This window comes from Argiope bruennichi, chromosome 8, assembly GCF_947563725.1.
Source record: "Argiope bruennichi chromosome 8, qqArgBrue1.1, whole genome shotgun sequence".
Classification (NCBI taxonomy): Eukaryota; Metazoa; Arthropoda; class Arachnida; order Araneae; family Araneidae; genus Argiope; species Argiope bruennichi.
Window position 1 is genome coordinate 71,842,526 of NC_079158.1, and position 27,366 is coordinate 71,869,891.

At 26.7% G+C, this 27,366-nt stretch overlaps 1 protein-coding gene across 4 annotated transcripts in view; it reads left to right on the forward strand.

Annotated features, from left to right (window-relative positions):
• LOC129980546 (SWI/SNF complex subunit SMARCC2-like) overlaps nt 1-27,366 on the forward strand; it is a 46,799-nt gene that overhangs the window by 14,315 nt on the left and 5,118 nt on the right. The window contains exons 12-25 of one of the 4 annotated variants that reach the window (XM_056090896.1): nt 4,480-4,634; nt 4,719-4,790; nt 5,422-5,535; nt 6,467-6,623; nt 6,898-7,044; nt 9,377-9,584; nt 10,221-10,343; nt 10,644-10,811; nt 11,304-11,410; nt 14,262-14,543; nt 15,997-16,131; nt 16,549-17,398; nt 23,681-23,785; nt 26,850-26,904. In XM_056090896.1, coding sequence (XP_055946871.1) covers nt 4,480-4,634; nt 4,719-4,790; nt 5,422-5,535; nt 6,467-6,623; nt 6,898-7,044; nt 9,377-9,584; nt 10,221-10,343; nt 10,644-10,811; nt 11,304-11,410; nt 14,262-14,543; nt 15,997-16,131; nt 16,549-17,398; nt 23,681-23,785; nt 26,850-26,860 — 2,634 coding nt within the window. In that variant the 3' untranslated portion in view covers nt 26,861-26,904. Of the gene's footprint in view, nt 1-4,479; nt 4,635-4,718; nt 4,791-5,421; nt 5,536-6,466; nt 6,624-6,897; nt 7,045-9,376; nt 9,585-10,220; nt 10,344-10,643; nt 10,812-11,303; nt 11,411-14,261; nt 14,544-15,996; nt 16,132-16,548; nt 17,399-23,680; nt 23,786-26,849; nt 26,905-26,974; nt 27,065-27,366 lie in introns of all 4 variants that reach the window. The other 3 variants (XM_056090895.1, XM_056090893.1, XM_056090894.1) reach the window with 3 other exon arrangements.

Consider the following 27,366-nt stretch of genomic DNA (forward strand, 5'->3'; position numbering starts at 1 on the left):
AATTCTACTATATTTTTAGTATATCAAGCACTTTTTATCTAAATTTGTTCATTTTGTTGTTCAGTTAATGATACTTATTTAATTCTCAGCATTTTATGTTTGACGTAATTCATTATTTTTTAAAGTTCAGCTTTTTTTTTTTTTAATTCTAAGCTCGTGTTATGTTTGGTAACTACATGAAAAATATTTTGACTACATATGCAAAAAGCAAATGTGCCTAGATCATGTATATTTTTAGTGTTTTTTTAATATATGCATAATTTTACAAAATGATTAAAAAATTGTTTTAATGACTCTGGCAAATGATCTTTTTTAAAATTTTTTTATTATTTTAAGAATGAATTTTGGCATTGAATTTCTGAAGTTTACTCAGAGCTTTTAGATTATATAAATTGATAAAGCTCAATTTAATAAAAAACTACTTATTGAAACAATATAATTTCTTTCCTTCCTTTTTTTTTATCAGCATCATCAGTTATGATGATCACATAACCATATATGATTTTATTATATCTCTTTGATATCATTTTATATCAGCACTTTTATGAAGAATGAAAAATTTTCTTTCTAAGGTAAAGTTAATAAGTTATTAATTACGCAGAAGATATTCAGTGTTATTATTTTATAAATTCAAAAGTATCGCATTCTATTTATTTATTTCATTGTGCTTTCTCAGAATTCCCTACTGGTAGAAGTTATTAGTATCATTTGTCTTCACAGTCTTTGATTTCATTGTCTGTAAGAAAGCCATCGTCTCTGTGTTATTTTTCTAGCTCACTAAAAATGTGGAAGTTACATGAGGACAGATTTTGATTATTGGGGGCTGGAGGATTAAATATTATTTTTTGTGTGTACTTTTACAGACATCCCTTCTTTATATTATTTTTATTTATTTATATTTACTTTATTCCTCCTTTTGATTTAGCCTTGTTTTGTAACATGATGGTGTTACTAAAAAGGGGTCTGGTATTACTGAGGGACTGATTACAATGCCACTGGCATGGAACTAGTCCTTGAATTCAGTTAGGAGATTCTGTTATGATTGAAGGAGGGAGGGCATTGCATTTTTGTGTGTGCTACAATTAGTGTGAAAAATTTAGAACTTTTTCAATTGTGGGGATGTGTTTTCAAACCCGGCTTAAAAGGGTGCTGGGATTTTTTTCTTCTCTGGTAACAGATGCTGAAAGAGTAACTTCTACTGCTGTATACCCCCTATTTTATTATTGATTATCTTAATATTTAATCCAAATGAGATATTTTTATTTGAACAGTCATTTTGATATAATGAAATTTAATTATTTGTGAGTGGCACTCAGAAGTTCTATGCTTTTTAAATTTCTAATGAAGCTCATTTAATTTACGTACCAAAGAATATTTTCCTCCTTGGCACTATTTTAATATTAATATCTTCATAGAGAATAATAGGTTTATCCCTTTTTTTTTTTTCAAAATACACTGCAATAATTAAACATAAGTTGTTTAAATTTTTCTTTTCTTTTACCATTGTAGAATAAACAATTAGTTCTTCTAAAAACAATCTTCTTTATGTTGAATTTTTTGAATATTGCAATATGTGAGTTGCACTCTGAGTTTCTAGGTTTCTATAAATCTGTGATGAAGCTCAATTAAAATACTCACTACAGCAAAATGATTTCATTCTTCCTCTTTGTTGCTGGTTTATTTCAGCATCTTCATAGAGAATGATACATTTATTTGCTTTCTTTGTCCTTGTTGCCTCCTTCCTTCCAAATTTGTCTTGTAGTAATAGAACTTAAGTTTTCTAAAATTTTCTGCATCATTTTAGAATAATTAAGTTGTTCTTTTAAAAATAATCATTCTTTATATTTGAGTTATTTGAATACTACAATATGTGAGTTTGCACTCTGAGTTTCTAGATTTTATAAATCTGTGATGAAGCTCAATTAAAATACTCACTACAGCAAAATGATTTCATTCTTCCTCTTTGTTGCTGGTTTATTTCAGCATCTTCATAGAGAATGATACATTTATTTGCTTTCTTTGTCCTTGTTGCCTCCTTCCTTCCAAATTTGTCTTGTAGTAATAGAACTTAAGTTTTCTAAAATTTTCTGCATCATTTTAGAATAATTAAGTTGTTCTTTTAAAAATAATCATTCTTTATATTTGAGTTATTTGAATACTACAATATGTGAGTTTGCACTCTGAGTTTCTAGATTTTATAAATCTGTGATGAAGCTCAATTAAAATACTCACTACAGCAAAATGATTTCATTCTTCCTCTTTGTTGCTGGTTTATTTCAGCATCTTCATAAAGAATGATACATTTATTTGCTTTCTTTTTCCTTATAGTCGCCTTCCTTCCAAATTTTACTTGAGTCTTCTAAAATTTTCTTTATCAATGTAAAATAATTAAATGGCTCTTTCAAAAACAATCTTCTTTATATTGAATTATTTGAGCATTACAATATGTGAGTTGCACTCTGAGTTTCTAGGTTTTATAAATCTGTGATGAGGCTCAATTAAAATACTCACTACAGCAAAATGATTTCATTCTTCCTCTTTCTTGCTGGTTTGTTTCAGTATCTTCATAAAGAATGATGCATTTATTTGCTTTCTTTGTTTTTGTTGCCTCTTTCCTTCCAAATTTGTCTTGTAGTAATTGAACTTAAGTCTTCTAAAATTTTCTTTATTAATGTAAAATAATTAAATTGCTCCTTCAAAAACAATCTTCTTTATATTGAATTATTTGAGCATTACAATATGTGAGTTGCACTCTGAGTTTCTAGGTTTTATAAATCTGTGATGAAGCTCAATTAAAATACTCACTACAGCAAAATGATTTCATTCTTCCTCTTTGTTGCTGGTTTGTTTCAGCATCTTCATAAAGAATGATACATTTATTTGCTTTCTTTTTCCTTATAGTCGCCTTCCTTCCAAATTTAACTTGAGTCTTCTAAAATGTTCTTTATGAATGTAAAATAATTAAATTGCTCTTGCAAAAAACGATCTTCTTTATATTGAATTATTTGAGCATTACAATATGTGAGTTGCACTCTGAGTTTCTAGGTTTTATAAATCTGTGATGAAGCTCAATTAAAATACTCACTACAGCAAAATGATTTCATTCTTCCTCTTTGTTGCTGGTTTGTTTCAGCATCTTCATAAAGAATGATACATTTATTTGCTTTCTTTGTCTTTGTTGCCTCTTTCCTTCCAAATTTGTCTTGTAGTAATTGAACTTAAGTCTTCTAAAATTTTCTTTATTAATGTAAAATAATTAAATTGCTCTTTCAAAAACAATCTTCTTTATATTGAATTATTTGAGCATTACAGTATGTGAGTTGCACTCTGAGTTTCTAGGTTTTATAAATCTGTGATGAAGCTCAATTAAAATACTCACTACAGCAAAATGATTTCATTCTTCCTCTTTGTTGCTGGTTTGTTTCAGCATCTTCATAAAGAATGATACATTTATTTGCTTTCTTTGTCTTTGTTGCCTCTTTCCTTCCAAATTTTCTGTATCATTTTAGAATAATTAAGTTGTTCTTTTAAAAATAATCATTTTTTATATTTGAGTTATTTGAATACTACAATATGTGAGTTTGCACTCTGAGTTTCTAGATTTTATAAATCTGGGATGAAGCTCAGTTAAAATTCTCACTAAAGTAAAATGATTTCATTCTTCCTCTTTGGTGTTGGTTATTTCAACATCTTCATAAAGAATTATATATGTAATTAATTTACTGGACCTTTTTTTTTTTGAAAAAAAATGATTTAGTAATTGAATTTAAGTCATTTAAATTTTTCTTTTTCTTTATCACTATAGAATAAACAATTTAATTTAGCCATAACAGTTATTTTTTATGTTGAATTATTTCCATATTTCAATGTATGAACAACGTTCTGAGTTTCTAAATGTTATAAATCTGTGACAAAATTTAATTAAAAGATGATTTCTTTTTTTCTCTTTGTTTCTGATTTATTTCAACATTTTCTGCACTCTTTAAATGTGATGTTTTTATTGATTTTTCCCCCCTTTTTGAAATATATCTTCACAAGAAAGTTTTTATTGTATATTTGTGAATTGCACTCTGAGACTCAGATTTTTTAAAGATGTTGGCGCATGCGCGCTCCCAACCGGTCATGTGATCACGAGTGTAAACAAGGGGAAACCCGTGGAAACGCCGTCAGGATTTCGGCAATAACTGACTTGGGTAATCACGGTGCTAAAGTATGAATCGAAACCCATAATAACAAAATTTACTGTCATCTATATTAATGTTTTGTGTTGTCTTGTGTGATGTCAATAAATAATTTAGAAAAAGGCAACATTGGTCCATCGTTATTTTATCCACATAATTTTTTTAAAAGCTCAATTAAATATTTTTGTGATTTCTTTCTTCGCTTCTAGAACTGTTTTTATCAGTATTTTTATAAATAGCAGAATTAACAATTTGAAATAAAAATAATAATCATTGTTTGTAAATTTTAAATTTATAGGGAGATAAAGAGGAAAAAGCAAAAACTTCAAGGCCTGATTCACCTAACAGTCAAAGTAGAGACAAACCCCTGGATGATCACCAAGATGACAATGTGACTGAGCAAGCCAATCATATTATCATCCCTAGTTATGCAGCCTGGTTTGATTATAATAGGTAAAATTAGGATATTTATTCAGTCAAATTTCACTGTCTATTTTTCTTTTCCTCTCCAATTCTTATTCATATTTTGTTTTTTAGTGTTCATGCTATAGAAAGAAGAGGGCTGCCTGAATTCTTTAACCTGAAAAATAAATCTAAAACTCCTGAAGTGTAAGTATATTTGAAATGTTAAAAAAAAAAATAATTTTAAAACAGTGGTTGATTGATTATTAATGTATGAGCTTAGGTGATGTTTACTTACTTTATCAGTGTCATGTAATTTGGCTTTCATTTATTAATTATGTTTATTTACCTGCATGTGGAAATCAATTCTAATTAATATTATAAACTTATTTTATCCCCCCCTGTTTTTAATTATTTCATGTTTATTAAAATGGCATTTTGGAATCATTTTTTAAAGTGCTAAAGTTTTATAATTTTACACACTTGTTTCCTTATAACACTAAAATATTCAAATGTTTTGAGGATTTGATTATCAGTTTGTCAATAAAATAATTTTTTGTTTCCTTATATGTGGAGGTATCTGGTAATGTTTTTAAAAAAAGGTATTCAGCAAAAATTGAATTTTGGATTCTGTATGCTTAAAACAAAGAATAATGAATTTTATACTAAAAAAAAATGAAAAATAAAAATGTTTACTTAATATTTTACTAAAGTTTTTTTTATTAAATTTATAGTTTTTATTTTATATTTGTTATTTATATTTTTCATTGATATATTTTTGACCTTATTTGTCACTTTTCAGCTTCAGTAACAAAAGTTTTGTTTTAATTGCTGATAGATACATAGCATACAGAAATTTCATGATTGATACGTATCGATTGAATCCTACGGAATACCTTACTGTGACAGCCTGTCGGCGTAATCTTGCAGGTGATGTTTGTGCAATTATGAGGTATGTTTTCCTGTTTATTTCAATATAATTGTTAAGTAATTTTTTGAAATTAATCAAACATTCTTTGTAAATGAAATAACTTTTTGAAACTGTCTATTCTTTTGTGTATATTAAATGGGATAATCCAATTATAAAACATGATCATCTCTTACTTTTGTAATAAATTTGTTTTGAACTCTTCGTATTTTTTTTTTAAAAAATGGGTTTGTTAATTTTATTTGATAGCTAGTTTTATTTAATGTATTATTTCATTTTTAATCAGAATTTATTTGACATTTTTCCAGTCATCTTTAACAAATAGTAGTATTCAACAATTTTTATATTTAACAATATTTATTATATATTTTTAGTTTTAATTATGCTACTGACAAATGATTATCAGTAACAACTATCATAAAATTCTAAAAATCTGATTTCTCTATTTATTGACGATATAAGTTTTTAGTAACAGTAGTACAGTTTGATAAGAGAGAGATGTTAATTTTTAATGTTAAAAAAAATCATTGTTAATGCATTTATATCTTTTTGTTATTTAAGTACTATATTTTGTCCAAGATCTAAAAACTTACCGTTGTATCTGGTATTGATACATTACTTTCTAAAACTTTTTTTTACCTGTTTACATCTTTAATTTGTAATTAATATAGATCAACATTGCAAAATCAATAGTTTTTATACATTTGAATAAGTAATATGTGAAATTTAAGCAATCCTTAAATGACTTTTAAGAAGTCATCAAATAAGCAGTTAAAAGATAAGTAATTATGAATTTTTCCTATAAATCAAATATTTTTTTCTTTTTAGTTTATACTTTTTTTGAAATGTCAAAATACATTTTTTTCTCCACAAAATTAATCAAATAAATTTATATTGAATTGAAATTTTAGTTTTTGTGTTTGCTTTTTTAATATTAAAATTCATTCCTGTGCAGGGTTCATGCGTTTCTGGAGCAGTGGGGTCTCATTAATTATCAAGTTGATGCAGATAGTAGGCCAACTCCAATGGGTCCACCATCAACCTCTCATTTCCATGTTTTAGCTGATACTCCATCTGGCCTCCAGCCTTTGAATCCTCCACGAACACAACAAGTAAGTTGTGATGTTTATGATTAAAATTAAATGTTTGTATTGGTATTTTAAATGTGTGTATTGTTAAATTATTCCATTACGAAAAATGTTTTTTTATTATTATAAGGAATTAAATTTTTATTTCTTAAAACTAAAAATGTATAAAATAATTCTGTTTTACAAATATGCAAGGTTACATAAGAAGCATTTCATTTTTTTTTATCTATTGCTTAAATGTTTATAAATAATTGGAATGTTTTACTGAATTGATTTTGATTGATACATTTTTTTTTAGCCATCTGCTGCTCAAACTATGCTTAATTTAGATAAAGCGAAAGAACCGGCTGAAGTTAAAACAGAAGATGGAACTGCAAAACCAAATATTAATGATAACTTTGGTCTTCGATTAGATCAGTATGCAAAGAAAAATGCTTATATGAAGGTAAGCAAATGTAATAATGAATTAAAATCTTTCATTGCTGATAACTTGAATCTGCTTTCTGCAAATGCTGTTTTCTTAACTTTTAGAACTTCAGTTTATTTAGTGCTATCAGTCTATAGAAAAGCTATTTCCATTTCATAATATATTTTTTTTCTGCTCTTCAAACATTCCCATAATATGGGGATATTGTTATTAGTAACTGATAGATTTAATATATATAATTTTGAGGGTAATTAAAAATAAATATTCCATGACACAGAAATTTTTTTATATTCAGCATTTGCACTATATCCTTGGGTCTATCTTCAATTATATGCTTTATTAGTATGTGATAAAATGCAAAATACCTTTACTTTTTATATTTTTTGAATTCTTATATTCAATTTTTTAAAAATTTGCAATTCTCAACAACAAACATCATCAGTTCTTACAACAGGGGTGTTTGTGCTCCGGGGATTTTGAACGATACCCGGAAATTCCGGGGATCGTCTTTCAAAAGGAAGTAGGAATAATAATGAATTATTTATTTTGATCTGGGTAATTTTGTTTGCTTTGAAAGCAGAAAAACGCAAGGTCAGTGTGTGTGGTGAAAACTTTTCCTTTCTTTCTCCAAAGGCAGTGATAATACGTGAAAAGGGGGAAAAAAACTTCTTTTTTGTTCTTTCCTTATTGCGCGTTATGACTCATTCCCCCGGTTCTCGGACATTCTCTTCTGGATTCTTTTCGGCAAGTAGGCGCGGCAGAAAAAAAAAGGGAGAGACTTCGTTCGACTAGATGTGCGATAACGTGACTCTGGGTTCAAAGGTCTTATCTCTCCTGGCGTGGCGCCAATAAGTAGAGAAGGGGGATTTTTCGCCGTATTTGCTATTTGTCATTGATCGCTTCGCAACTTTTTTTTCTCCGCTGCGTAAAATTTTCGTTTCATTTATTGATGCACGTGTAAATTTTTCGTTTCGCTTATTGAAATATTTTTTTATTTATGTACGCAAGAGAATTTCACTTTGAAATTTCAGCATATGAAACAGAAATTACCCCTTAAAAATTCATATCTAATTAGTTTTACAGCATTAGATCCAGAGCTAAGAGGTAAAACCAGTACAATATTAGCTTTTGAAAAATTATCATCTTTTATGTCCCATATTTTTAGTGATAATGAAAAGTCAAAAGTAGAAGCTGAAATAAGGTTACACCAGAGTGATATTGATATCACCAAAGAAATGCTCTACACATCTGATGAAAGTGGAAATCAAGTCAAGTGTACAATTGATAAATATTGGTCTTAAGTTTTTAATTTAAAAGATGATTTCACAAATGATTATAAGTATCCTACATTGGCTAAATTGGTCAAAGCCTGCCTTAGCTGCTTCCATGGCCCATTATGGAAAGTGCATTCAACTTAATGGACACACTTGTCACTGACTATAGAACTTCTCTTAAGATTGATTCCCTAGATGCAGTGCAGACTATTAAATATGATTTAATGGCTTCTAAAGAAACCTCATGTGAAAAATATGGCTCAAAAAATCCAATGACTGATCCAATTCACAAAGATCTCTTACTGAATATGAACAGAAGTTGGAAAACATATCAAGAGGACTTAAAAACATGTATTTCAGATGAGTCACCTATAAAAGTCTCCGAAAAACCTTCTACATTAGCAGAAAAGCAAACTGCTTCTACCTCTGCATGTGCAGTTCTCGAGGAAATTTCTTCAACTGTAAATGAGGAAAATAAAAGTCAACCTTCCTGCAATTATGAAGTTCACCACAAAAGAAAGACAAGCCCACAAACATCAGAAAATAAAAAAAAAGCAGCAGAAATTAGATAATTTTTTTTAAAAGAATTAATTCATGTAATTTAAAATATTTGCATAAAATGTAGTATTTATATGTTTGAAAGTTTATGGTTATTAATTTTGCAAAAAAAGTAATTCATTGAACTTTTATAATTAGGTCATTCAATACTTCATAATTGTAATTTTTCATTTCTCCCCTCCCCCCTTCTCGAAACTCCAAAATGCCGGTAGTAAATCCGTAAAAGTTTCAGGGGATTTTTTGGGGTCCCACAAACACCCCTGTTACAATTAATAATGTAGATTTGATTTTCCTCATGTCTCTGTTTATCATTGAAGATTATGAATAATAAACTAAGTTCAATGAAATTTTAATTTATGTTAAATATTCAGATTTTTGTCAATTCTTTTCCTATCATGTTGTTATTAAGTTCTTGAAGAAATAATCAATATTAGAATTTAACTTCAACTTTAAAATATATACTTTCTAGAGTTAGTTGTTTAGTACCAATCATGCTAATTTGTAATTTGTTTATTTAGAATAAAGCTGCTGCTACTGTCTCAAGGGAATGGACTGAACAGGAAACTTTGCTTCTATTGGAAGCATTAGAAATGTATAAGGATGATTGGAATAAAGTTTGTGAGCATGTTGGTAGTCGAACCCAAGATGAATGTATTTTACATTTCTTGAGATTACCCATTGAAGATCCATATTTAGATGATCCTGCTGCAGGAGGGGGAGCTCTAGGTAATACAAGCAGTTTACTTATTCATTTCTTTATTTTTAAATCTCAAAGTTGTGAGCTTTGTGGTGTGATATAGTTCATTTTAATTATTTGTAATTTGAATGTATGTTTATGTTTAAGCAAAGAGCTGTTTGCTATAAGTGCTGGAGATATATTTAGGCTTCATATTTTTTCACATAACTTGTAATTTTGTTTTCTCCCCCCCCCCCCCCTCTATAATTGGCCACAGAGTTTTTGGTAATTTTCCACTTATTTTTAAGTTGATTGTTTTGTTTTTACTAAAGAATTTGTAAAATATTGTAACTGTACAAATGGTTTCTAGTAATTATTAATTTGACCATTTTTTGGATTCATTTAAAACCACAAGTGCTTTCTAATAATTTTGATTATTTTTAAATAAATTTTAGATGTAATATTGAATTAATTGATACTGAAGCCTTGTAAGATATATTAATTAAAAATTTAATAAGATTATATATATATATCTGTAAAGCCTTGATTAAATAATAAATAAATTTTACTGAATAAATTTTAAATTTTTAAAATTTACTTGATTAAATAATCAAATTTACTTGATTTACTTGATTAAATAATAAATAAATTTTACTTATTATTTATTACTTTTTTTATTATTACAGGGCCTTTAGCATTTCAACCAATACCATTTTCAAAAGCTGGAAATCCTATAATGTCAACAGTATCATTCTTAGCATCAGTTGTTGATCCTCGAATTGCAGCTGCAGCTGCTCAAGCTGCAATGGGTATGAATAATTTTTTTGTTTTAAAATTTAAAAAAAAACAAAAAAAAAAACATATTGATCTTATTTTGGGATAAAATTTTTATGAAATTCAACCATATTTTTTAAAAATATCTTTTTAGCTCTTCTAAGCTACTTGCATTATGATTTAATTGTGCATTATCGAATTTTCTTTTAAGTTTGTATTCATTTTCAGTTTGCTTTTTAAAATATTGCTAATTTTTCTATCAGTTTGAAGTTTTGATGTGATATTTTTTAGTAATATAATTTTTTAATAATTTTTATTTTTCATTCCTTAAACAGAGGAATTTGCTAAAATAAAAGATGAGGTTCCCTCAGCCCTGTTGGATGCACATATTAAAAATGTAGAAGCAGCAGCAGCTGATGGAAATAGTGATCCAAAATCTGGGTTGGATATGACTGGCATTGCTGGCACAATGGCAAGAGAAGAAGGAGGAGGAGGAGGTAAATGTAATAAATCCAAAATTTTTATTTTAATAATTAGAATTAAATTTTCTAATAATGTGAAACCACTTGCTCTTATCTTTTTTCAATACATTTTATTAAGTTATATGAAGAAATGAAAATTAATGGATATTTGAATAATGAAATAAGTAAAGATACTGTATCCATAGTTTTCGTACATCAAAAAAGTTGTTTTTCTTCCTATAGAGCTAAAAATGTTATCTGTAAATATTCAAAAATTTTTTCATACTCTTTTCAAAAATAAAAAGTTTGAAAAGCCTTAATTTAATCAAAATGAAAGATTGTTTTAAGATTTTTATTAATGGAAAATGTTTTAAGAAATCTGATAGTATCCTAATCATGATATATTAAATTGTTGTGTCATTATCCATATAGAATATTTGTTTTTATATCCTTCCAATTTATTTTCACCAGGAATTCTGAGTGTTCTGTAGATGTGATAATTGATTGTTTTGATATATCAATTCTATGTTTTAGCTGAAGAAGGAGCTGATAAAGAAAATAAAAAGGAAACTACACCTCCAAGTGAAAATCAAGCTGCTCAGCCTAATGTTCAAGTGAAAGTGGAAATGGGAGAAGAAAAAGTAAGTTATTAAAATATTTTTGATTATCAATTTCTCTTTTAGATAAATTTTCAGATTTTTTTTTTAATTCAATTAAAAAATTAGAGCATAGTCTTATTAACACTAAACTTATCACAAGTGGTCAATTAATCATTTTCCAATTGCAGTTCCAATGTATTGATAAAATGTTGGTATATTTAGTATTAATATACATGTATTATTTCTTAAAATTTGCAATGTCTATGATCATTTTTCACTTCTTGGATGAATAATTGATTATTTATTGCTTTAAATGACTTTTTGTAATTTGATTCTGAAGTTAGTTTGTGCATTTTTCTATTTTATTTTGAGAGATATGTTCACTTATGATAAAAATAAACGTTAAGAACAGAATTAATTTGTTAGTTTTAACTTGCAGACATTCAACATATGCTAAGGTTTTATTCATGAAATCATCATTACTTTTGATTGATTAAAAAAAGTTATAAAATTCAAAAGCTTAATCGTTGTTTACATTTATTAAGTTGTTAAGTTAATTAAGTAAACAAAAGTATCGTTTTAAATTATTCTTACAAAATAATAATTGAACATTCTGATTTTTTTGCTGTACTTCAGAGTGACAATATTTTTTGTAACAAAAATCAAAATAATTGTTGAAATTGGAAAGATTCGAAAGTTTCACTAGGCTAAATTTTTGGTTTTCTCAAAATGAAGGAGGGGGGGGGGTTGATATCTATTATGATGCATTTAGGAGTCATGAACTTCCATATTAGAAACAAACTTTCTTTTAAAAAACAAAAATTTCACTAATAGTTGAGGACATAATTCTCAACTTTTGTTGGAAAATATTACCGTGCATAATTTGAGCATTCTGTTAAAATGAAATTGTGTATTTGTTTATTGCTTTGAAAATGTGTGAATTCATTAAAATAATTGTAATTTCTGAAATTATAATGCACTTTAATTGACTTTTTTTAAAATGAAAAACAACATATCAATCACATTTTAAATCCTGTTCTTGTGCATTTAATATAGTTTTTTCAAAAATTATAGGATCTTAATATTTTGATGATTTTTTTTAATTCAAAATTTAAACTTATTTTAAAACTTATATATTTCAGATCTCAAAGATTTTCCTCTCCTCGTATAGTTTTTTTTTTTTTTCTTTCTTATTATTGCAAAGTTTTCTATTTTAGCAACTAATTGACAAAATTAAAAGGCTGCATTTGCCAGTCATCCAAAAAAGGTAGGATTATCTTATCAAACAGGAACAGAGCCCTCTTAGAGGCTGTATTTCTTCATGAATAAAAGCAATGTTGCACACTTATGTGTGCAACATTGGATAATAAATAATCCATAATAATCTAATTGGATCTCATCTCTAGTATGAAATCCATTTAGATTATTAAGGAATGGCCAAGGAAAATTCTCTTTTACTCTTTTAGAAGAGCTGTTTTTTGTTATTGAATTCTTTCTTTGGGTAATGAATAACCAACAGTCTGAATAAAATATTTTGATATATTTGAGCTTAAGTCTGAAGATTGACCAATCCAGATGAAAAAATAGTATCTTAGTAAACTCAAATCATAGATTTGCAGGCATTCAAGCAAAAATATATAGCCTTTTTTCATTAGTTTGAATTGATGTATTGGTGCTAATAGATATAAGGTGAGTTTGTTACATAAGTATAATGTTAGTTTTAATATTGAACATTTAATAAACATTCAATGTTTCTAATCTTTTACATAAATATTATATGCCTACATTAATAATATGCTAGATTATTTTCCCTTCTTGTTAAAAGTGTATGATTTTTTATTTTGTACAATCCTATAAATCTGATCTATTGCAGTTAATTATTACAAAACTGATACATTCTGCTTTAGTAATCAGATAGTGAAATATATTGTTCCTATTTCTTATAAAATGAATATTACTTACAAGGAGAGGGCAGAAGGTGGAAAATTCAGTTTAAGATGGAATTTAGTATAATGGTAATATACATTTAGAATGTTCATTCACGAATATAGTAAAGTGCAATGGCCAGTCAGTTTCTAGAAAATTGCCCTCAAACTTTCTGCATAGCTTATATACTAATAATGTGTCATCATTGCCGAGGCGGGAATAGTATTGTAGTTAAGAAGCTGGCATGGCTTTCGGGATACCCGAGTTCAATTCTCGGCTATCATTTTTTGCCCCCTTTTTTTTTCTAATTTGTTTCAAAATAATTTAACAATTTACAAACAGTTTTAATTAATATGTTTTTCATTTTGGCTGGTTATTCAACTAGCTATTGCACTTTAATATTTTCCTGAAGGAACATTTTAGATGTATACTACCATTATATTAATCTCATCCCGAACTGAATTTTCAACCTTGTGCCTTCCCTTTGTTGCAATGAAACATGTTTCATACACTTTGCAAACCAAACATAATTATTTAATTAAAATGGAAAAGGAATTATACTGTAATATACTTATTTTACTATACAGAATATTTTATATCGTTTTTTTTTTAGTAAATATGGTAATTACCTTTTTAAAATTTCATTAAAAACAAACTATGATGACTAATTGAAATGAACTAATTAAAATGAAAGTAAACATCTCATGCCAAATGCACAATATTCTTCCTTAGTTAATTTATTTAATAATTATATCATCTAATAGTAAATGAATATTATATTATGTATTTTCAAAAGATTAGTTTATTAAGATTAAATCTTGGGTGGGAATAAATCTTAATAATCTGCAAGATAATGCATTTTTGATGTCTGATATGACATTTTTATTAAATTACTTATTTTCTAGTATAGTTTTTACTACCAATATTTTGAGTGTTGTATTGGGTACTAATTTAAATTATTATCCAGAGCGAATCTATGGATGTTGATCAACCTGCCCAAGAAAAAACAGAGAGTTCTAGTTCAACTGACGCTAAACTTCCAAATGCTACAGAATCTGGAGAATCAGCTCCTGAGCGAACTGAGAATACAGAAGTCAATGGTGAAAAAACAGGAAGTGATAGTCAGCCTGAAACTACTGATACTGCTCCACCAAAACCAGCAGAAACGGAGCAAGATCGGGTTCTTAAAGATGCACAGTTGTCTACTGCAGCAGCAGCTGCTTTAGGAGCTGCTGCAGTTAAAGCTAAAGTATGTGTTTTATTTCAAAGCTAAATTTAATTTTAATATTTTGACTGCAAGAATATTTTTTAAACAGTCTGCTCATTCTTTTCTTTTTTTTTTTTTTCAAAGTTTTAAGAATATTTTTGTATTCTGAAATGAAAATTTTTTGTGCAATATTAATATATTTTTGATGAAGACAGTGAAGGAAAGTTTCTAAATTTATCACAGTAAACTGTCTTCTATAGACATTAATATTTTTTTTTGAATAATAATACATTTTTTAGATAACTTTGTCAAAAAGAATTTCAAAAATGTACCCCTTTCTCCAATTTTAGTTGCTAATATTTTATCTTAATAATTAAATATTATAATGATTATTGATAATGGCATAGATTATTAATAAATATAGTATACACATGGAATTAGAGTACATTTTATAATTATTTTAATAAAAAAATCTTCAAATTAATTTAACATTTTTCATTCTGCAATTTAAATAACTCATCTTTTCCAAATGAGTCCCATTTGTTGGAAGCTGAGATAATTATTATTGAATATTATTCATTCTTTTAAAATTTTTTCTAATTTTGAATATTTTACTGATTTTAACACTAGTAATTAATCATATATTTTCTAAATATTATTATTATTATTATTACTTACAAATAATTATAAAAGTGAGATTATAAATGCTTTCATGCAGTCTGTAATCTTCAAAATATGAGTGCAATAGTGTTAATATTATGTTCAATTTTCATATTCTTCTCATATTCATATTCTTTATCTTTACGTACAAAAAAAAAAAATCATAACTATTTATCTACAAAACTTTGGAATTTAAATTAATTGAGTATGGAACTCCAAGTACTTTCATGTACTTGTTATGTCACTGAATAATGCGACTATACTTTTGATTTGCATGATTTAGCATAAAAAAATGTGAGCTGTAAATTATGTAAAAAGATTTTATGTACACATGAAAATTGAATAATTTTGATGAACTAATCTCATTAGAAAAGGAAAAGGAGGGATCTTTATACATTTTTTTTTATATGTTACTAAGATACGAGTCTCACCTTTAAGTGCAAATTCTGACAGTCCTTTTTAATAGTAATCATCAAAATTGTTTTTACTAAATTTTTAAATTCTTGTTTAAAAACTTTATCAGGATTTTGAAGGCCTGTAAATTTAAAAAAAAAAAAAAAACTAAATTGTGATGTTTAGTTACATTGTATTTTTAATATAGTTCAGTTGTGAATTTAGTTGCATTTAATTTTTAGTATAATTCACTTAGTTGTGCATTTAGTTACATTGAATTTTTAGTATATTTCACTTAGTTGTGCATTTAGTTACATTGAATTTTTATTATATTTCACTTTGTACATTTAGTTACATTGAATTTTTAGTATATTTTAATCGAACATAATCTTTTAAAATGAAAAATTTTCATAGCATATGTTTAAAATTGTTTTATTTTCAGCATCTTGCGGCAGTTGAAGAGAGAAAAATAAAGTCATTAGTTGCTTTATTAGTTGAAACTCAGATGAAGAAATTGGAGATAAAATTGCGCCATTTTGAGGAATTGGAATCAATAATGGATAGAGAAAGAGAAACTGTGAGCCTTTTTTTCGCTTTATATTCTTTAACAATATTTCCCACATAATAGAGCATAAGGCTAACTCTTAACTTTTAAAATTAATTTATAAAAATCTTATTCATTGTATACCTTTCATATTCTTTGGCATATTTTAATAAAATTTGTAATAAATAGTTGTTTTATTGAAAAGCTTTTGCGATGTTTTTTAAAATGTATTTTGCAAATAACTATTCGAAAGATATAGAGCAAACTGATCAGCTGTTTAAATAAACAAGAAAAAAAATATTTTTCATTAGAATGTATTATATATATTTATATTTGTTTCTGTTATCAAAGAGTTATACAGAAATCAAAAATACCTTGAAGATATGTTGTAATTACCTTATTCTTTTACCTTTTATCCTATTTCTAAATGTACCATATTTGTTTTTCCAGCTTGAATATCAAAGACAGCAATTAATCCAAGAACGTCAACAGTTCCATATGGAACAACTAAGGGCTGCAGAATTTCGTGCTAGGCAGCAAGCACACTCAGTATTGATGGCACAACCTGGTTCTGTTAACAGTGAACAAGGTCGCGATTCACCGGTTCCTGGTGCAGGTCAGTGTCCTACACCAAACCGGTCTTATCCTACCTCTAAGTCACCTGCATCTGTTAGTGGGTCTCTCAATCATCAGTCTGTGGCATCCCCTTCAATAACATCACCACATGCGATACCAGTTCCAGTTACAGCTACCACACCTCAACCCAGTCCTAGCCCTATACCTCCATCACCATCACCTGCTGCACCAACCCTGCATCCACCCTCTCAACCTTCTCCACATCCATCTCCTGCCCCTCCCATTCCGTCGCCTGGACCACCCCAAATACCACCTTCTAATCAACCAATGGCACCTCAGTCAATGCCACAACAAATGCCACCCCAGCAGCTGCCACCACAAGTACCACCCCCACAACAACAGATGCCACCACAACAAATGCCCATGCATTCTTATGTTGGTCAGCAACAGCAGCAGCCACCACCGCCACCTCAACAACATCAACAGATTCCACATTCGTACATGCAAGGGCATCCACCAGCTGGTCCACCTCAAGGAATGGGCATGGCTCCTCAGATGATGCCTCATCATGGTCGTCCTCCGCCTATGCCTGGTCCTCATTATCCTCCTGCGGGAGCTTATCCATCTAATGGTTCAATGATGCCACATGCTGGCCTTCGACCTGTTGGACCTGGTATAATGTCAGCCGGTGGTATGCCAAGTGGGATGCCTCGACCTCAACATGGTATGGAATTTATTTCAAATACTGTTACCGTGCAATAAAAAGATGCAGTAGAATCTCAAAACATTACTTCTCAGTTAATTAGTATCTACATGTTTGTTTTCTATATTATTTTGTAACAGTTCATCAGTAATGTTTTAAATGGCTCAGTATATTATAAATAATTGTCCATTCAGTATTTTCACGATGAATGCATTGTTTCTTGGTTTAAAATTCCCCTCATAATTTGTAATTATGTATTTTATTTAATATCAATGTAAAGAACTTAAAATGTGTTTGAGTAATTACTTTAAAAAAGTTATTTTCACATCTTTTTATTTTTGTATAACTCAATGCTAACTTTTGAACTGAGATGTGTTATTAAGTGTTCTAGTATTCTTCAAAGTGAACTATGGGTTGAATTCTCATATTATTACTGCATTTTATTTCTATTAATAGATACTCATTTTATGAAGGAAACGGGGGGGGGGGGGGCATTACAATATCTAAGAATTTCCTTTTAGTTTATTATCACAATCTTATTGTGCAAATTTTTTTTAGCTGATGAATACAGAAAATATTAAAGTTAATAAAAAAAAAAGTATGTTTTTTAAAGGCTTAATTATTTGCTATTTGCCATGACATGTTTAAGAGGTTCTACTGTATTTTTATTTTTTTGTAATTGTTTTATAATTTTATGTCATTTTAATAAAAATATATTATCGGTGTAATATAATAATTTCAGAAATTTTAATTGCTTCTACTTATGCTGAATTTTTATTGAAGTAAAAGCATTCATATTTATTATTTAAACAAATGTAAATTTCTCTTAGTAATGAAATACAAATACATGTCACTTAATATGCCAAATATTAGCTGTATAGAAGATATGATCTCTTGCAGCTAATATTGTATTGTATTATGTTATGTTATTTTCCCATTGTCTAATTGTTTCATGGGAACGTCTTATAAAAATCATCAAAAGTTTGACATTCATATTACATATGAAATTGAAAATAAGATTTTATGTTAAAAATAAAATTTGTGTAATGGGTAAAAAAGATTTTAATTTCTACTTAAGTATGTTTAACAAAACTTTAGACCACAGTGGAAGACTAAAGCACCTTTTCATTGTTTTTGATCATTTTATATATATATTTGTGTGTGTGTTTTAAATGTTTTGAAAACCCCATTTTTTTTACTAGTATATTAATTGGTAAAATATATGGAATTTCAGAAATAAACATCTGTTTAAAATTTTTTAAACAGATTTTTTAATTTAACTTTTTCTAAACAAACTCAATTATTCAAAAAATGTGAAATGTGTTTTCAAAACAAATACATGCCAGATTTTGTTGGAAGTAAATATGGTTAAATAAAAATAAGGAATATAGACCCTAGAGAAATGTTAATTTAATTTCAGTAAGACCAATAAGTTGTTATACTAAACATGTATACTTCTTATATTATTGTTGGAAGTAAATATGGTTAAATAAAAATAAGGAATATAGACCCTAGAGAAATGTTAATTTAATTTCAGTAAGACCAATAAGTTGTTATACTAAACATGTATACTTCTTATATAGAAAATTTAAGGTTGATAAATTTACCAGTTTAGTAAACAGTTAATTATTAAATTTCTATATTGAACCCTCATCAGTCAAAAAGGATTAATAACAGATTCAAATCATAGTGGCAGATGGTGATAATAATGTTGGTGAATTTTTATAGAGGAAGTCTCCAGCTCTGCATTTAAAGGTATAATTAATGAAATTAATATTTCTAGAATTTACAGTAATCATAATTGCAATAAGAATTCCAAATTCTAATTTTTTAAATTTGAAATGATTTAAAATTTATTGTGTAATTGATTTCAATGTTATTTCATACCTAAATCAAATAATATTCTATGTTTTTTCTTAAATTCATGATTAGATACAAGAAATTATTTTTGTAATGTCTTGTCTCTATAAATTTTGCGATAACTTGTTAAACTAGCAGAATGACTTGAACTGCTTGTTTGACTTGGCTGGTTTTGAAAATCAAAGTGAGAAAATCCTTTTATTAATGCAAATATTCGTTAATTTTTCTTATCTATAATACAATAAGCTTTCACTTGTATTTTGTAGATAAATATAAAAAAATGATTGTTTTATTAATCATATTTATATCTGGTATGAAAATGTTATTATTAATAATTATTTTAAATTTATAAAAATATTTCTTAAAGTATAGGAAACCCAAAGTCAAAAGAGATGTGCTATTTTTAGAACTGTTTATCTATGCCACAGTTTAATCATTTTTTTCTGAAAACATTTCAAAAGTTTTGAAATTCAAATGGCATTGTTTGAAAGTTTCCATTTCCATATTTCAAGAATCTTCTGAATCTGATTCTGTTCTTGAAACACTGCATTGCATAATTATTTTGTACTTTAAAAAAAAAAATTGGCTTTTAAAGTTTGATGTTTATTGCAATATAGTTTCCAAGATATATTTAATCCTGGTTTTGTTTTGTCTGCTCCATTTTGTACTTTTACATTATTATTTTATTGGCTTTTATAGCCCTTTAAACATGCAGCAAAACTAACATATACTTTTTTTTCTTTTGTTGCACTGCAGTTATGTGTGCACAGTTCTTTGGAGCAAGGACATTTCTTTCCTGTCTTCTGCCCCAAGCATGGATTTCTATCTGTCTTCAACTTCTGCAGTATCAGACTGGTCTTCTTTAAATTTATGCATGCATTAGTTTGCTTTCTCCCTGTCCAATCTTTAGTTCTTCCCATTTCCAAACCAGAGCATTAGAAAAATGTATCAAAGATGTAGTAAAGGAGCTTTGACAGCTTTCTGCAAAATTTTGTCTTTTTATTTTCTTTGCAATCACCTGAATTCTAAATGGTGATTGAGAGAATTTTCATCAATGTTGGTGAGAGATTTTCTAATTTAGTAGCTCTGTTCTTCTCACATTTTAGATTTTTAGTTTTATCAGCAATGAATGGATTATATTTAGAATTCTACAAGTTGGTAAATTAGATTTCTTTTTGGCCTGTTGAAGAAATCATTTAAAATATTATTTTCTTCATGTAAAAAGCAGGAAGTATACATGTTTAATCAATTTCTTAAATTATGTGCATCTATATGTTAAAAAAATATACTGATTTGTCCTGGCAGTATTTAAAGATCATCTGCTTGAATATCATTTCAATTATCATAATTTTTTTTTCTGTTTTAAAATTCAATATTCATGTATATGTAATAAATTATTTTTCAGGCTAACATAATAGTAAAATTCACATTCTTTATCCATTCATAAAAATATAGTTAAATCCTTTCTATCAATATAAATTTATCCAATTCTTGTAATCGGAGAAACAATATCTTCAATGTTTTAAAAACTCAAACATTTAACCTGCAAACTTTCATCAAATTTCATTGCTATCTATAAACTCTTCTTTATACATTGCATCGCTTACCATTATCAAATGTATTGCGATTTTTTACTTCCTAGGAAATGCTGTAGTTCTTAAAATGCTTTGTTACAGATTTCACCAATGTAGCTTTAAGGTTTATCTCCAAGTGTGCATTACTTACTACTTATATTTGTTTGAAAAACAAATTGCACTTAATATTTGTTACAACTTTTTACTGTTATTTCTTCATAAATACTGGTACTTATACTTATTTCAAATAAAATTTTCACCCTTCAATATATTAATTTGAAGAGAAACCCAGAAAGTGAACACATATAAAGTAAATTTACTTAGGTATTTTATTTACAGTAAAGTATAAGTTTCCAAAATAAGAAAAGAATCTTATTAATTTAATTTGGTAGTGCCTAGCCTCCAATTTACAGCTAGTGATTTTTCATATCTATAGTTAAAATATTTGTATTTCATTTCTTCTTTTTTTTCCATGTCTAACAACTTAAAGAAAAAAAAGATAAACAGGTTTCAACTGCTATATACCACTCATTAGCAAGAGTTTTGTCCAATGTTGATCTTTTTGAAATTCTTTCTATTTATTTTTTAGATAATTCAAATGTAATATTTATATATTTTTACTTTACTATATTTTTAAAGCTTATATTAATATATACACGTGGGAAAGTTTCTTTAAAATGATTTTCTACTAATGGTTTTTAGATTTCTTTCAATGTATATATATGGAATTAAATTATACATTATAGTTATCTTAATATTGGTGTTTTTAACATATTTGTTAAAAGAAATTTGTTTATTTAAAGTTTAAGCAAAACATCTATGGTTCTTTCAGAATTTAACTGAACTTATTTAAAGTAGTAGCATGTCTTAGCTTAAAGTAACAAGACTCAACAAGTTCAATTAAATCTTATTTCAGTAAGACAGCTGAATTTATTTAAATTTCAGTTAAATCTTTAAAGCCTCCATCTGGTTGCCTTCTGTTAAAAAAAATACTAATATTTAACTTTAACTTTCATTGCTTTATTAAATAACATTTAACCTAGTTTAAAAAGCTTATTCATTTTATATTTTTAGTAGTTTAGTAAAAAAATTTATTATTATTTTTTATTTATTTATTTCATTTTTAATTCTAAACACAATGTATATTATTCACCTATATTCATACTATAATATTTCATATATTTTCATTGCATTTCCTGTAGTTTTTAAAATGTTACATAACCCAAGTTAATAATAGTTCTTATATTATTTATAACCTTAAAAATTTTTTTTAGTCATCTTTTTTGTTAGTTTATAATACGTTGTAATAGTAAAGTTGTTTGTTAGAAAAATATTTGATTTTCTTAGACTATAAAATATAATAGACTTTTTTTTAATCTTTATTTTTGAAGTTCCCAATAGAATAGTAGTAAAACAATTTTTTTTTTAAAAATCATTACTAAGAAAAAAAGTGTAGCAATGAAAGTTTATATTTTAAAATTGTCACATATATTTGCATGTATGTTATTTCTAGTTGAAGCATTTGAATTTCTTTTTTGACCTCAAACTGATATCTAATAATTCAAGAATTAAAATATAGTTTAATTGTATTAAAATTTTTCATCTAAAATTTATGTTATTTCAAATTTTGTTGTTATTTTAAGATTAAATTATTTTAAAAAATAGCATAAGTCATGAATAAGTTGTTTTTTAAAATGATGTAAATTGTTTGTGATTGTCTTAAATACATGTTAAAACATTTTGGAAATTTTTTTAATCTGATTACTTATTATTATACAAAGAAAATTTTATTATTAAAACACACTTTCTCTGGAATTATAATATTTCATGTGTTAATTTTAAATGTGGGCAGGATTTATTAGATTTTTTTTTTTTTTTTAGATTACGTCAGGTTAGAAATAATTTTATAATTATAATAATTTAAACAATTTTTAGTGAGTTTAATATTTATTAAAATTTTATTCATGTTTTTTGCATACTTGTTGCATTTTAATGAGCAATATATATTTAATCTTCTGACTCCGGAAAACAGTTGAAACTTGTCCAGTTTTGTGTGGAGGTTTGTGAACAAATAGCTCAGTTAAATAGACTTGTAAACTTTTAGCACATTTATCACCAAAATGGCAGGAAAAAGCAACAAAAGAGTTAATTGCCAATCAATTGATACAGTCCTTGGTTAAGCTTCAGCAGCTTGGGCTCTACTTTGAGCTGTGAAAGGAGTGCAAATGAATGGGGAACACAGAAGATATATTTTTAAGAAATAGGTTCTTTTATGGGGCAAGATTTTAATAATTTTTTGAAAAATGTTGTTCATTGAATGTCCATGTGTCACAGAAGAATAAGGAAGGGAAAATTATACAAATAAATGGATTAAATTAGAAATTAATTGGAAGATTAAAACCAAACCAAAAATGAGTAGTTTTAGTTTCTTTAATGTATATAATTAATATAGCGTATTCTGTTGAAATATTTAACATTTTATTTGCTGATTTTCTCAAGTTGGATTATTTTAAATTTATATATGTATATTTATATATTTGTTAGCATAAAACTTTTACACTACCAGGATTTTTTTTTTTCAAATAATAAAAACCTTACAGGAATTATTATTTTTTATTCTTGTAAAATTATGATTAACTAAAAATTTATATAGAAAAATGAATTCAAAGTAAAAAATATATATATAATGTTTTCATTCGAATATTTCATTGATAAAATTATTCATTTATGTGTAAAATCTGAAGGATTGACTTGTGAAACTACCTATTTATCTAAGATTTAACAAAAAAAAAAAAAAAAAAAAAAAAAAAAAAAAAAAAACATTTAATTTTATTTTTGTAAAAAAATTAATGATGATCTTCAATAACAGGAATGCCTCCTGTACCATCTGCACAACCAACTCAAGGCCACACTCCGAATATGAATAGTGAATCTTCCATGCAAAGTCCCATGGTGGGTCCACCTCAGCCCCAAGGTAAGTTGCTTAACATTCTTTTATCATCATTTGTGTATTTTACATTAAATTTTTCCATAAGTAGAAACTAACTAACTAACAATAAAAAGCATGCTGTTTTAGCCACTGCTTGGTTTCTAGCTTTCTGCTTTATGCTAAGGGAAAAGGCATGGCATATAAAAGATAAATTGATTTCAACACAGCATTAACTCTCCATTGCTCTAGGATGCACAGAATTATCCGTTATCATTTTATTGCATTATATTTTTACATCCTTTACATTTTTAGAAATGTAATAGAACCATCTTTTATATTTTTAGAAACTTTTTAATATTAAAAACAAGAGCATTGATTTAAAATTTTCTGATTTTATAAGATCTGAATTAGTAATTGATAAATAAATTCAATCAAATAATTAATGCTTTAACTCCATTGAATTAAAATATTAATTATACACTACTTATGGCACTTATTTACATTTAGAAAAATATTCTCATTAAATTGCATTTGGCAAACATACATTTTTTTTTTTTTTTTTGATGAAATATATCCAGATTCAGTTCTAAATCGTTTTTTCTTGTGTCACATTATTTAAGTAGTATATTTCACAAACGTTTATTATTTTTTGCTTCATTTTTTTTTTAAACTGATGGTTACGAAAACAGTTTTCTTATTCTATACTGCAATTCATATATACATAGGATATCTAAAAAAAGTTAAACAAGTGTTTAGTTCTTTGAATATTGCATTCAGATGTATACTTCCAACTGTAAAATTTAATTCAAATAAGGTGGGAAATTATATGAAAGCACTTTGATTTCAGTTAAGATAACACACACTTTCTAAAAAATAATTCTGATATCTTCCCTCCCACCATAGAGTAAAAGCGTTAATAAAATATTTTTCTATCCTTCACCTATGCACATACTAAGTTTCATATGTTTATCTACAAAATATGCAAAATATGTTTCTTTCTAAATTTAGAAGGACAAATTTGGAAATATTTATTTTTAAAGTTGCAGCTTTGACTTACTCAAGAAGGTAAAATAAATTTGAGTAGTTGAACAGTTAATCTCAGAGAAATAATGCATTTCTGAGCAAGGGAGGAAAAAAAATACTTTGTTATGTGTGTGATATTGTGTATTCAATTGTAATGTAGTTGTATGCATATGCAAATATATTAGAAAAATGGAACTTTGTATAGATGTTAAATTAATTTTGTAAGCCTTTCAACTGATGTATTATTTGACCATTAAAAACAAAACAAAACAACACCAGTATGAGGCATGGAAAAATGCTCTTAAGTCAATAAATTTACTTTTTGGTATCTGTACAAATTTAGTCGACAGAAGCGTGAAACTTAGTGTGTGCATAGATCAATGTAGGAAACAAATTTTACTGATTGACACTATGGAAGATGTATAAAAATATAATTTTTAGAATTTTTTACTAGTCTCCACAGATGCCAAAGTGCCTTCATAAACTTTCCACTTTATTTAATGAAACTTTGGAAATGTGAGCATAATTATAAGTGTAGTATGTAAGGAAATGAGTGCTACCTCCACTTTTTTGAAACCCCTTGTATATATGTTTTAAAATCTTTTATTACTAATGACTAGTATTATTAAAGAGTTGACATGAATCTTAATATTTTTTTTTCTATGCAATCATGATGGTAAGCTAACAAAGAAATAAGCATACATGATGTTTGTTTAGAAAATTAGCTAAGAGAGAGGGCAGAAAATTTAGTTGTGCTATATCTATCTAAATTTATAATTTTGTGTGTATACATGGCTCTGATTTACCATTTGACTGTTTTTTGTTTTAAAATTTATTTCAGTACTCTATTAGTTTTTAAAAAATTGATTATTTGGCCCTTGGGTACCTAAAAATACATAATTTTTTTGATCACAAATGATGGGATGTACACAATATATGTAAAATATAATGCTCATAGTTCATTTTTTTTTTTACTTCTCATCAGCTATTTATTTAAGAAAAAGTTTTAAAATGTATATAAATCATAAAACAAGCTGTTTCTTATATGTTCTTTACATTAATACATTTGATTTAAACTTTAGAAATATATTACTTCTGATTCCAGGTAATATTTTATAATTATGTTATATACATTTTTGAGAAAGGTACTTTTTTTTAAGTATATGTTCCAATATAACTTATCATTATGATTAATAAGCATTATGTAAATCCCATTCTTTTCCTCATCATTTTTAGAAGTTTTCATCATTAAAGCTAAATATTTTGTAATTTCTGTCAATTACTCATTTAAAATTTCAATAAATAGCTAGCAAAATTCACAAATAGTGTTTTTTTTTTTTTTTTTTTTTGTTGTTATTGTTATCATTAAAATTTTTTTTATATCTATCTCGAATCTTTTGTAAAACAAACGAAAAGAGAAAAAAATTAAATCTGCAAGAAACTTTTTTAAAATTTTTTTTTACAACTACACTTGCTAGATTTCTGTATGATCCAGTTAAGCTCCCCCCCTTTACAATTTATTCAAAACTGAGATATAAAATATCTTTTATTTTTTAAATATTCAGCTAGATATTAAGAAGATCTTTATTTATAACTTTTAGTGCTATTAAAATTAAACAAATGCTTTAGAACTAATTTTCCATTGCTTGCATTCTCACCTTTTTGCAGTGCTAATTTTGGCTTTGTTCTACAAAAGAATATACATTTAAAATAGTATTCAGACTTTTTCCTTGCAGATATTATTGCATTTAAGCAATGATGATTAATATATTATAATAATGCCCTAATCAATATTTTTCTATACAGTTTTCCTTTTATTTTGTAGTTACTATAGAAATTTTACTCATTTACTTGAAATTGCACTTGTATAAAAAAATATAGTTATTCATTTTAATTTAAAAATAGTGCTTTATATGTATGCTCTTAGCATTAACTTTTTTATTGCATTAATGCTTGTTTTATACTTGCACTTTTCTAACAAGTTTGAAATATTTTGCATGTATATTTTAAAAACTATGCTTTACTTTCTCTTTCAATCTCATAAGTAAGTATGAATCCATTTCTTTTTTTCCTCCAAATATTGTAGGTGAACCTTGAGAATGGTTCTGTTTATATTATTATCACAACTGCTGAAGTTAGAGGTAAATTAAATTATTTATTTTTGAGTGTTTATGTAAATGTATTATAAAATTATCTGATTTATCTTTGCAGAAGAAATAGTGTCGCGTTATGGAAGCAAAAATTTTGGGAAAAATAATAATAGATTTAGATGAGATCATAAAGATTTTCCTAACAACTGAGGTAGATTTATATTTTTCTAATTTTTTTTTGTATCAAAAAGTGTCATATTAATGTGGAAAGGATGTCAACAGTTTTCAAAGAAGTCATATTTTGAAAATTTGATTTCTTTGAATGTTTCTTTTTTCCTGAACTGCATAAACCGAAGAAGATATTTTTGACTTGAACTGCAGATATTTTTTACTCAGTTATAGAAACATGTTAATGGTAATTGTATAGATTTTTAGAGCAAAAAATATGATTAACTTTTTAAAATAAATGAAATGGTTTGTATTTTTTTTACCTTCCTGTTTTAAAGTTTTGTA